The sequence below is a fragment of the Hemiscyllium ocellatum genome, chromosome 11, assembly GCF_020745735.1.
Source record: "Hemiscyllium ocellatum isolate sHemOce1 chromosome 11, sHemOce1.pat.X.cur, whole genome shotgun sequence".
Classification (NCBI taxonomy): domain Eukaryota; kingdom Metazoa; phylum Chordata; class Chondrichthyes; order Orectolobiformes; family Hemiscylliidae; genus Hemiscyllium; species Hemiscyllium ocellatum.
The window spans coordinates 85,341,306-85,354,458 of record NC_083411.1 but is presented as its reverse complement, the minus strand read 5'-3'; the positions used below and the strand labels follow the sequence as shown (position 1 = coordinate 85,354,458).

Below are 13,153 nucleotides of genomic sequence, written 5' to 3'. Positions count from 1 at the left end.
CAGAACATTATTCTGAGGCATTGCCACATGTGTCAGAGAATCAGAGCAGCAGACTTCTGACATGTAATCATTAGATTTGAAGAATAACTCATTGACCAAAGCCAAGCTGTAACTAAATAACCCCAAAATGCGCGCATTGGTACTTTCTTAGGTAAAGAAGAAATTTCTTGTTTTGCAAAGGGGTTTATACTTCCATGTTTCTGTCTCCTTTAATCAATGATTAAAAAAGCTTTGTTTTGATAATAAACCTGTAACTGCACTGAATTAGATCTTGTCATTTAAACCATGAATTTGAAATAGTATTTATTTCAAAAATGTATTTTTATTTGATATTGTGACCCATAAAATAGTGAGAATGGAGTGACAGTGCATTCTTTCGGTCTGTTATAACACAGAGGCAGATTTTTAAAAAAATTAAATTAACGAAGGAATCATAAGCCATTGTTTGATGTGGATTATGAATGAGATAAGTAAGGTAGGAATGTGACAATGCAGCAAAATCCTTTAGGTCAAAAAATAAATAAATTTCCTTTGATGCTAGGGAGTATTTGAACAATTGCTTTCAAAGTCACCACCCATGTAACAGATAACTATTACACTTGCCAAGTACAGGAAATTTTTGTGCTGGGCACATTCTTCAAAGGCTACCATTTCAGTAAGAGGAGGAAATTATGGATTGTTTGGACTGAGGAAGAATTATGGATTCAAAATTTTACACTGAGTTAGAGAAACTCAGCAGGTCTGGCAGCATATGTGGAGAGAGAAGCAGAGTTAACATCGAGTCCGCTGTGATTTCTTCAGAGCTGGAAAAATGTTTTTCTTTAAATACTTTAGACAGAAGGGTAGGAGAGGAGAGTGGAACTGATTGTGAGGTTTCAGAGTGTAAAAGGGAATGCTGAAACACCAAATAGAGATGTAAAATAGTGTCTACTCAGCTGAGCAATGGCAACAAGCCATAGGACTGGGAGAGTTTAAAGTCAAGGTGGAGAGCAGAAATTTTTGAACTCTATATTGACTCTTGCAGGTGTAAGAGGAGTTGCTGTTCCTCCCGCTTACATCGAGTTTCTCTGGGCTGCTACAATGGACAGAGGACAAATGTTAGTACGGGAGCAAGTTTCTTATCAAAATTACAAACACTAGGAGGCTGGGTTCATTCATACAGAGAGAGCAGAGGTGTTCCCTATAGTGGCCATCAGTTTGTGTTTGGTCTCCCCTACGTAGAGGAGACCACATTGTGAACAGTGAACACAGTAGATAGATAGAAAATAGTACATGTAAATCATTGCTTCAACTAGAAGGTCTGTTTGGGTCTTTGGACAGTAAGGGGAGAGATTAAGTTAAAAGGAAGTTGAATTGCATGGGATGATGTCGGGGGTTGGGGAGGGGTCCTTATTTGAGGAAAATGATCCATGTGGAATGCTGACAGTGGAGGGAATAAAGATGTGTTGGGTGGTTGTATTCTGCTGGGAGGTAGCGAACATGACAGAGAATGATGCTTTGAATATGGAGACATGTAACGTGGAGATTGAGGACAAGGAAAACGCTATCATTGCTCTGAGAGGGAGAAAGAAGAAGGGGTGAATATGTCTAGAGTTCAGTTGAGGTGGTGGTGGGGGGGAAAGATGCTGGTGGGGACAAGTTGTATAGAGTGGAGAAGGGCTTTATTATGGGAGTCATTCGGTTTATAGTAGATTTTGGTGGACAACTTACATCCAGAAATGAAAAACAGCAAGTTGAAGGAAGGAAAGGGTTAAAGATGGATCAGGTGAGAGAGAGGGATGGAAAATTGGTGATTACATTTTCTCCAATTCCAGACAAGAGCAGAAAGAAGCACCATTGACATCATTTGTGTATCAGGGAAGGAGGTGTAGATGCATCCCACTCTCCCTCCTCAGAATAGAACTGGAATAAAGAATGTTTCACGTACCTTTCAAAAGGTACAGCCATAACTGGGATCCAGCCATAACTACACCTGACATGGCGGAAGTGAGGCAATATAAAATGCAACAAATCACACAAAATGAGGATGAGCTCAACCAAGCAAAGAACAAGTGGTATTGGGTGCGCAGGAAGAAGTGGAGAGCTTTTAAACCATCATAAATTGGGGATGGAAGAGAAGAAGATATTCAAATAATGGCCTTCTGCAGCTTTGCAAGGTGTTTAAGATATCCAAGGGGAATTTCCAGAGTTCTTTCTGGAAAACATTAAGATCATTTTTTTTGCCTCTTTAGAATAGTTTGCAAGGAAGTAAACTACCTACCTTGAACAAGAGAGTTGAAATAGGAAAACATTGGTTCTGATTGGCAAGAACAGACTGAAAATGGAGCAACTAGAACAGTCTGTTGTGGATTTTGGGAAGGAGGTAGAAGTGGACTTCTCAAGTTGTTCACAGTCAAGTTACTATTGTCTCAGAAACATTCGTCCACTTTTAGTGAAGTCAAGGTAAATTTTAGTTAATATTTTAATGTAAACAAATTGACTTGGCTTATTGCATCAGATAAAACAGCAAAATAAATGTTTTAACATTGTGAGCACTAATAACAACCAACTGCACAAGAGTTGAATCATGCAGTACTCAATTATGAACATTTCTATTGGCAATTAGAATCATGAATTTCAAGAGGATTCACAACTAATTTTCTGTTACGTTTGAGTGCCAGGCTCTTGTTTGGAGTCCAGATTGGATAGAATTGATTAGTTAGATTACAGCTTGTATTCTCCCTTGCACGCATTTTCATTTTCTGTTGAAGAAACAAATAAAAAAAAGTCGGAAAAAAGTTTCAACCAGGATGTAATATAGCCTCTTTCCAAAAGGTATAATTTGATTTTCTCAGCCTGCAATTGAGGAAGAATATGAAGAGGTCCAGAATGTCTACACCTTTGTTAATTTAACAAAGGCATCACAATCGGTGAACCACAGTGGGAGATTTTTTAAAGTTTAGATAAGCTGGCAGTTCGGTGAATATTAAAATGTCTATAATGGTCAAGTTAATCGACTCAGCATCCATTTGTGGAGTTCTGAGGAAAGGTCACTGGACCTGAAACATTAACTCTCTCTCTACAGATGCTGCCAGACGTGCTGAGCTTTTCCAACAATTTCTGTTTTTGTTCCTTATTATTTATTACCAGTTTAGTCACCAAAAAGGAATCAAATTTAGTTGTTCCAACATTGTTCAACATGCTGTGTACTGTAATAGTGAGGATAAAGCTGTACAGTCATCAGTTTCTTCACAGTTTGATAGCTATGCATAAAACAAGAATGTTGCAGATCATATTTATAACTTGTTTTTAATCCGAGATTGTTCAAGAATAACTAGCCTCAATGATGGATGCTTTGTGAGCAAAATAGGCAGGTAACAGCTGAATACTTCCATCCTTTCAAATGTTCAAAAGAAGATGTAGAGGAAAAAGTATGGCAGCTACAGATTAGATAATCTGATACAGAGGAAAGGAATTGAACAAGTAGATTCATTTAAAAAGAAAGCCAGCACAAATTTGTCACAAGGTAAGAAGTGTGATTAATTTAACATTTTTGATGTTATGACAGTGTTGATAAGAGCAAAATGGGTGGAAACAATAGTGGTAAACAGTTTGTTTACTGGACTAGAGGAAGGTGTTTTTTTCAGGTATTGAAACTAGGGCCACTACTTTCCTGGTTCAATTTCATGTCCGAGACTTGGGTCCACCGCAAGGCATAATTTAAAAATGTGCAGAGGACTACAAAACCCTATTGTGAACTTGGATGGGAAAGTGATACACATCCAGAGGACAGATAGGCTTGTGAAATGATTGACTGAAGAAATTTAATGCCATGAATTGCAAAATGATATATTTTCATGAGAAGAAAAACAAAAAGAAAATACAAAATAAAGGGCACATTTCTAAAGGTGTGCAAGAATAAATGACACGTGGGGGTATATATAACAAAAGATGGCAGGTATGTTGAAAAAATGATTAAAATAAAAAGCATACAAGACCCACACCGTATCCCGGACTTCATAAACAGAGGCATAGGAGTGCAAGGCAAGGAAGTTGACAAGAATCTTTATAAAACACTGATTAAGCCTCAACTGAACTATTACGTCCAATACTGAGCACTACCTTTCATTTGAATGCTTTAAAGGAGGGAAAGATTGATGAAAATGATTCGTAGAATGATGGTTTTCATTTACACCAGTAGTTTGGAGAAGCTGAAGTGTTTGCTTTCTGAAAGGTTAAGTTGAAATTTTACAGATGTTCAAAATCATGAGGGACTTTAACAAAGGAGATTGGCAAAAACTGCTTTGACAGAAAAAGGTCAGGAACTCAACACTGATTCAAGGTGAATGAAAGCAATAACTTCAGATTCTGGAAATCTGAAATTAAAAAAAAATGCTGGAAAAATTCAGCAGGTCTCGCAACAGCTCTAGAAAGAGAAACCAATGTTGTGAAGAATCACATCAAACTAAACATTAACTGTGTGTGTCTGTCTCTCTCCACTGATTTAAGGTGACTAGGAGAAGAATCAACATTAAAGTATGGATTTTTTTTAATGCAATGAGTGGTTAAACTTGGAAACCAATTGCTCAATTAGAGAATTGCTACAGCAAATGTCCACGATGAGCTGAAGTCTGGAAATGGTAGCAGACAAGGCTAGATAAATGCTATGAAGATACTATTATAGTATATTAGTATGTTCAGTGTAACTTTAGCACCTGAGTGCACACAGGCATGCCTGATGACAAAACAGCATGTCTGCCAAGTCACTTAAAATCCATTTTAGGCAGAGAGACCTAGCTGCCAATCACATGACACGATATTAATGAGAAATCAGAGTTGACATTTCAGATCCGACGACTCTTCCTCCGAACAGTTCTGAGGAAAAGTCACTGGACCCGAAACGTTAACTCTGGTTTCTCTTCACAGATGCTGCTAGACATGCTGAGCATTTCCAGTTCTTTTGGTTTTTTGGACATTGATGAAAACCCTCTTACCTGCTGCACTTGGCTTTGTGAAGTTACATGTCCATCCAACATCAGCTCAACTCCCATCCACACGCAAGAACCAAGGCATAGCTATTGATGCAGTGGAACACTCTTAAATGCTTGGATTAAAAACATTTTCTAACTAACATTGTTGTAATAAGAGAATCTAATTAAAATTATATTCTACTTGAATAAAAACAATGACTTGTAACCATTAGAATAGGAACTGGAAGTTCTGTTATAAAGCAGGTAATGAGTGAGGGGGCGGTTTAAAGTGTTTCAAAATTATATATGGGGAGCCACTAACTGCCTCAGCGCCCCAGGCGGAGACTTTTTAGGAATAGAAATGGTCTATTTAGGTTGTTCGCTCTGGACTTGGTCTGCCTCCACTTCAGGCCTGGGTTCCTCAAAAAGTCCACCATCTCTCACGGAGATGGGATTAGTCCAGTGTTCAGAGTCTCACTTTCAGCATGAGAATCTGGCTCCTGACCCTTCATCCTCTGTCCCTACCATGCAGAACTATAATCAGCAACCAGGTCACATTAGTGGAACAGGAAAATTGTTGCACAGGAAACACTACGAAATGTGAAAATGAAAATGTTAATGCCGTACAACAAATCTCTACATCCAAGAGTTACAAATAAGGGTTTGGATATTTTGAATACCTACAACATTTGATTGGTCAAAAGGTCAAATCAAACAAATACATTTCCAAAAGTATTTCTGAGGATAGGTTAATTTCCTTACTGCTAATATCCAACAGAAATTACTCCACAGAAGGAAGCTATTTGAACTTGTGCAGTTTTAAAGTACACATTTATCAATTTTCAAAGACATACCAATGAGAGGCAAACTTCTCATTAACCACTTCATTCAACTGGGGTAATTTATTCTCTCTAATTACTTACTATTTTCTGCTAATAGGGAGTCTACAGAAAAAAAGGTAATGCAATCAATCATAGGAAATTATACTTAGATTCTGGGTCAGACCATCTTTCCAACTTTGGTTTAGGCATGTGTACAAAATCAAATCCATATCTGTAGTTTCATCAAGAGCTTTGAATCAGCTGCCCATTTGAAGTTGTGAATTTACCTGCCCTGGGTCATTGGACAGTTTTCCTGAAATCTCCATTGCTGCTTTAAAGATCTCAAATCGATCCATACGGAATCCCTGGCAGATGGAATGGGGTTAGTGGGGGAATTGAAAATCTTATTTTTCCATGACGGCAGGACATAAAAAGTGGGAAAACGGACAAAGTATCACATATTTGGGGAAGTTTGTTTCCTTAGCTAATACTCACAGGAAACAATTTGTGCTTCAAGAACTATCAAGTGCACTATGAATTTCTCACTGGCTTCAGATATCTTCATGGGGTGGATGCTCACCGGTGTTAAAATCAGGCCACAACACATGGAGTTTCCTTTTCACATAAGAAGGGGAAGAAAATTCATGCATGATAAAGAAAACACTGACATTTAAAACTAACAGATAAATGTATAGTCACCATTCAAGCAGGAAACTAGCAATAATATTAAATATTGTTACTCAAAGTTAAATAGCACAAATTACAGAGAGAAAACTTGATTATTGTATATTCCCATGTAGGCAGAAGACACATAGAATCAAGCCACTTAAATGTTTCAGTGATGAATGATGAGTTAAACAGATTGCAGTCAGTCATTATATTATGTATTCAAATGCAGAATGGACCATTATAACATTGTTTAAAATATTCAGCCTTATATATAAAATCTTCCTTCTAGACAATAGTGGGAAATTTTGACGTTATATGGACAATGTGCCTTTTGTTCAAGTTTTTAACGAAATCTCCTGCAATTGTCTTACTGAGATTACTTGAAGCTCGTTTTCTTCATGCCACTGGGAAGACTCAAGCTTCTCTATTTGGTTCATCTCTGGAGAGTTATTTTACTCTGATTGTGGAGTCAGCAGCAATACAGCTGAAGCGTTGGTGTGGTATTAGTTCCTTTTAAAATCAATTAACACATTTAGTCCACGGATGAACAACCTTTTCCCAGTTTAAGTTTTAATATGCTTTTACTGCACATAGTAAGCAACTTAAGCATTTCAAAATGCATAATACTTAAAATGAGTAAATATCTATCTATACATAAATATTGACAGTCATATTTGTGGAATTTACAAATTGACAAAATTAAAAATTGTAAGCAATGAACGTGTACATTAAAATCAGATAAGTAGAATTATGCAACTAAATGACTTCCATCAAATTAAAAATAAAACAGCAGAGTAGAGGTCTTGCTGTTGTGCAAAGCACAAATGGACCTAAAGCTGACAAGATTCATCAGTGTTCACACATTCAGCTGGAAGGGTCAAGCAACAGCTCCTGCCATGACATGAGCCAGAGCCTGTATAAGTGTGAGGAATGAATTGCTAGAACATCTGAAATCAAAGTGGAAAAAATCTTTATTAAACCAGTAAATAATTCTTCCAGGATGGGAGGTTGGAGTGTGCATCTGTTTTGATGCATAAAGTGAAAGATTCCTGCAGGTGAAGATAAAGCTCCGAGATATCAAATGTGGTTTACACATTTACAGTGTTTGCCTATGCAGCTTTAGGCACTGAAAGGCTTATTTATAAAAAAAAGCTTTTGTTTTACAACCCACGGGAATATATCCTTACATGGTATGTTTCATAGACTGAATTATTCTGCTACACATCCAAGCAAGGACGTGACTACACGTTCTACTTATAAAGTATCAATGAAATCTTGTCGTCATAAAATTCCCAAGTTGGTCATGCTCTGGAGAATTACCATTCTGTCTTCTTCCTGTTTGCTATTCTTGTTTATATCCTTCCTGCTCCTACATTTCTGACCATGTTGTAGGCTCTAAAACATGATAAATGCACAAAGCTCTGTTACTAATTAGCTTTTTCCTGTTCTTAAACGAACTAAACAGTGACATTAGAATTAAGATTGAAAAACTGGATAAAATCATGATCCAGTGTTTTTTATTTAATCAAATTGTGTTGAAAGATAAATACAGAATTAAAGCTGTCACTTCATAACTGGTATGCTTGATAACAACCCTACTTCATTTACAGATTTCATAATACGGTACGATTCACCATTGCACAAAGGAATGGAGAATTTTGATGATATCACAGGGTTCTAAATAGGGACATCTGGGGTAGATGGAAGTTGGACACAATGTGGGTTGTTGCACTACACAATTTCTGGTTAATTCTGCATTTTTTTAGTGTAAAAAGTGGAATCAAGAAGCATCGCGCACAATTGCCCCTTTGTATACTTATTTTCAGTGCATCTGAAATTATATGACACTTTACTGTGGAGGTGTCAGCTGAGCTCTCTATATGCTATTAACCCAAACATTGCTCTGCTTCAGAAATAATGCAGTATAATGACTAATTAAGCCAACTGTTGGATTGGATTATTGGCATGCATTAACCCACTTCTGATCCGTTGTTAAATCCTTTTAGCATCTTCAGAAGAAGTTTGCGTTTGTTTGTGTTGGATAGCAATGGGGAACATGTACCATTACAGAGTCATACAGCACAGAAACAGATCCTTCAGTCCAATCCGTCCATGCCAGTTTCTTTTGCGTATGGAACTAAACTAGTTCCATTTGTGTGTGTGTGGCCTATATTACTTTCTTATTCATGTACATGTCCAAATGTCTTTTTAAATGCCATAACTGTATCTGCATCTACCACTTCCTCAGGTAGTTCATTCCAAGTAGGAAACACCCTCTGTATGAAAAAGCTGCCCCTCAGGACTCTTAATTCTTTCCCCTCTCTGCTTAAAAATATCGCCTCTAGTTTTGGACTCCGTTACCTTAGGAAAAAGCCCTTTCACTACTAATCTTATCTATGTCCCTCACGATTTTATAAACCTCTATAATGGTCACCTTACAACCTCCTGTCTTCCAGTGAAAAAACTCTAAGCCTATCCAGCCTCTCATAACTCAAACCCTCCAGTCCTGGCAACATCTTTGTACTTTTTTTTGAACCGTCTCCAATTTAATAATATTCTTTTTTATAGCAGAGCAACCAGAACTGTACATAGTACTCCAAATTGACCTCACCAGTGTTCTGTACAACTGCAACATATCCCAACTCCTACACTCATTGGTCTGAGCAATGAAGAAAGCATTTTGCACACTTGCCTGACCTTCTTAACCATCCTGTCTGCCTGTAATGCAACTGTCAAAGAACTATGTACCTGAACCTCTCAGTCTCTCTGTACAACATCACTACCTAGGGCCCTACCATTAATTGTATAAGTCCTACCCTTGTTCGTCTTAACAAAAGATAACACTTCACATTTATCTAAATTAGATTCCATCTGCCACTCCTCGCTCATTGGCCCGATTGATCAAGATCGCTTTATATTCAGAGATAGCCTTCTTCATTGTCCACTATAGCACCAGTTTTGGTTATCTGCAAAGTTACAAACCACATTTCCTAAATTCTGATACAAATAATTGTGTATGAATGACAAACTACTCAATTGACTCAACGCCAATTCCTGCGGAACACCACTGGTCACAGGCCTCCATTCTGAAAAACAATCCTCAACCACCAATATGTCTCCTACTATCAAACAGATTTTGCATCCAGTTGGTAAGCTCTCCCCGAATCCCATGTAGTAAAAGAGAGTGAGGAAGAAACACAATTGTATCTTCTATTGAATAAACAAGCACAATAGAAGGGGAATACATTCATCCCAAATTTCAAAAATTAGGGGCAAAATGCAAAAGAAAGAGACTTAAAAAAGAACAGTCAAATTAAAAAATTAGCCTGGATGTAGTTGGTAGTGAATGAGATGCAAGGATGCTCCAAGAACCTAATAATGTATCATTCTGATACAAAGAGTTGAAATTACCTGATATCTGATCCAGTGATACTAACTAGTGTTAGTTTGACAGGGAAAAGTTGTGTTTGTTGCTGTTGCATTTGCAGGGAATGCAGTCACATGCCAAAAGTAGTTACTCATGTAAAATAACACTGGAATTGAGCTAACTAGCCGGCACGGTGGCTCAGTGGTTAGCACTGCTGCCGCACAGTGCCAAGGTCCTAGGTTTGATTCCAGCCTTAGGTGACTGCCCTGTGGAGTTTGCACATTCTCCCCGTGTCTGCGTGGGTTTCCTTTGCGTGCTCCGGTTTCCTCCCACATTCCAAAGAGGTGCAGGTCAGGTGAATAGGCTGTGCTAAATCGTCCATAGTGTCAGATGCATTAGTCAGAGGGGGTGGGTTACTCTTCAGAAGGTCAGTGTGGACTTGTTGGGCTGAAGGGTCTGTTTCCACTCTGTAGGGAATCTAAACTGCGATGCTGACTAAAGCACAAATTGGTGGAGAAACTCTGCAGGTCTGGCAGCATCTATGCAGAGAAAACAGTTAATGTTTTTAGTATGGTGGGTGACTGGACTGTAGGTCACGGGTTTGTTTCAGATCTCCAATCAAGTGCTTTGTTTTATTTTAGTTTTTGAACAAACTCATATATACTTTCAAGGTATAAGTTTTGTTTAGGATGTAATCAGATCTGGTGCATATAGTGGTGAATAAAGTGCGGCATTGTGGTTCAATGGTTAGCACTGCTGCCTCACAGCGCCAGGGACCTGGGTTCGATTCCCACCTCGGGTGACTGTCTGTGTGGAGTTTGCACATTGTCCGTGTCTGTGTGAGTTTCCTCCTACAATCCAAAAATGTGCAGGTTAGGTGAATTGGCCATAGCGTTCAGGGATGTGTAGGTTAGCTGGATTAGTCAGGGATAAATGTAAGGGAATTGGTCTTGGTGGGTTACTCTTCGGAGGGTCGGCGTGGACATGTTGGGCCGAAGGGCTTGTTTCCAGACAGTGGGGATTCTATAAATTCTAAAAAAAAGTGACAGAGTTGAGGGGCAGTGAGCATTCAATGGTCAAGAGTCACACAAAGGATGTCATTAGCAGCACTGATTGCCAGTTCCAGCACAAGAGACACTCAGACTAATAAGAATGCAAAAAAGCATGGTTTCTTTTAAAAACATTGAAGGTGCAAGTTTTGTTTATGGATACAGTATGAAATATATTGAAAAGACAGGTGAATGCAGGGCAAAAACACTTTGCTTTAGTTTTATGCAAGGAAATAGATAATTAGAGTGTGAACAAATTGTGCACAGCTGTACAGGCTAGTCAAAAGAAAGATTTTAAGTAAAAACAGAAAAAAGTCTAGATATGTTCAACAGGGGCGCATCTGTGAAGACAAAGAATAGAGCCAATGTTTCTGGCTGATCACCTCTTATCAGAACCTGGGTGGATTCATTCTTAGAGGTACAACTCTAATCAAACAAAAAGAGCTGAAATTCTTGTTCAACAGGAGCCCTCAGCTCGATCACAATCCAGGGCGAGATAAAGTGCAGCACTCAACCAATACTGTCCCCAAGTGACTCCACTATGCCGGAAGAAGTCACTCTCTAGGTTGTTGATTAGATCATCACTAAGCAATTAAATTCAAATATGCAAAAGCAAACTGGATTCACTTGAGAGAAGGTTCAATCATGTGGTAATGGACACGGTCATTTTTCTCAAAAAAAACAGAATTTGCATGATGGGTTGAATAGTTGAATTCTTATTCCACTATGTTTCACTTTCTGTTTGTGGTCAGACTTCACAGTCCTTTCCCTGCACTACCACACAATTTTAAATCTAAATTCTTTCATTGCCTGATAAACTCTAAAATGTTTTTATTCTCTTGCAGATAGATCATACATGAAAACATCCATTCTGTATTGATGGACAATTTTTAAATTGAACTCAACCATGTACTGACAACGTTTCCACACTCCAGTGAAACCACGGCTGGGTACAGCACGTACTTCAAGCCTCTTTCCTTCAGTGCAGCCTCAGTTGACACATTTGTCTACAGGATTCATAATTTAAAAAAAATTAAAAACACACCCAATGTGATGGATTAGTGCTGTAGCATCATCTGTGCTGCAGGTAATATTGCCAAAATGCAGCAATGTTTTTGTAACAGGTTAGCTGCGCCAGTTGATGTACATAGCAAGAGACATACTGGCTGATTAAAAAGTAGTGTGTTATGCTATTTTGAAGAACACATTGAGGGCCAACTTAGACTGAAGTGACTTTATGAATTGATGAATTTACAGCACAATAAGCTTGATTCGAGGCTGTTCAACGCAATTAGCCCAGAGACAACCGAAGGACTTTGTTACAGCTGAAGGAATTCTGCAACAAAACTGTCTATTGTAATTATGAATAAAGCTTTCTCTGTGAAAACTGGTCTATTTTAAAAATGACCTTTTAAAACAAAAGGAGAAAGTAACAAATGTTTTGCCGAATGATGACGTCCTTTGGTTTTGTGATCCATCTTAAAGAGACGCATTGGTTTATCATTAACATCTTTTACACTCTGCTCAAATATTGGGGAGGGAAGTGAAATTTATGCAGTAGTAATGTTAGGAAATGAAACCTTTTTAAATGGCTAGTTGCTCGTGTACGCTACCATACTTTCGTTCAGAATATTTAGTTGAAACTTCAACTCTGATCAGAGAAAGGAATGTTAACTAGTAAAGATACAATGTTAATAGAACTTTGCAGTTTGTCTTTTGTCTTTGCAAAACTGTTCACAACAACATTGTCCCATGCTGTTCAATTCAGATTGTCAGTAAAAAATGGTGCTGATATTGATAATTAAGTTTATAGCTGTGTAGTCAAATAAAAATGCCATAAGTCCCCTGCACATCACATGCAGACATTGTTAAAGAAAGCTTACACAAGCAACTTAATACAACACTGTAAAAAAACCTCAGTGGCAAATGGCTTATGTCTGCACTCTGTTCCACATAGGAACATTTCCCCTCATAATCATCACTAAGTGAAGAAATTAATTGTAAATAACGAAGTAAATTAAGAGACTGTGTTGGTTAATTCAGATCATTCATATTTTTGCTTTATTAATGTGTACACCGATGGATTAGGAGTTACACTCTGTACCTCATTGTTAAGAAAAATTATACAAAGAAAATTCCACTCCTTACTGCAAGAATATAGCTGGAATTTTGTTATAGAAATTTTAAGATTTCGTACAGGTAGCACACGCTTAAGTAGCTTTGTCAGAGTCACATTTTGCACATAGAATATTGTAATTTAAGTAATCTGCTGAAAGAATAGGCAATATCATTTAAGGA

At 37.9% G+C, this 13,153-nt stretch overlaps 1 protein-coding gene across 6 annotated transcripts in view; it reads left to right on the top strand.

Annotated features, from left to right (window-relative positions):
• dacha (dachshund a) overlaps positions 1–12,534 on the top strand; it is a 376,970-nt gene extending 364,436 nt beyond the window's left edge. For 5 of the 6 annotated variants that reach the window (XM_060832649.1, XM_060832647.1, XM_060832645.1 and 2 more), the window contains one exon: positions 11,701–12,534. In XM_060832649.1, coding sequence (XP_060688632.1) covers position 11,701 — 1 coding nt within the window. In that variant the 3' untranslated portion in view covers positions 11,702–12,534. The remainder of the gene's footprint in view (positions 1–11,700) is intronic. The other variant, XM_060832648.1, reaches the window with a different exon arrangement.
• The last annotated feature ends 619 nt before the right edge of the window (positions 12,535–13,153 follow it).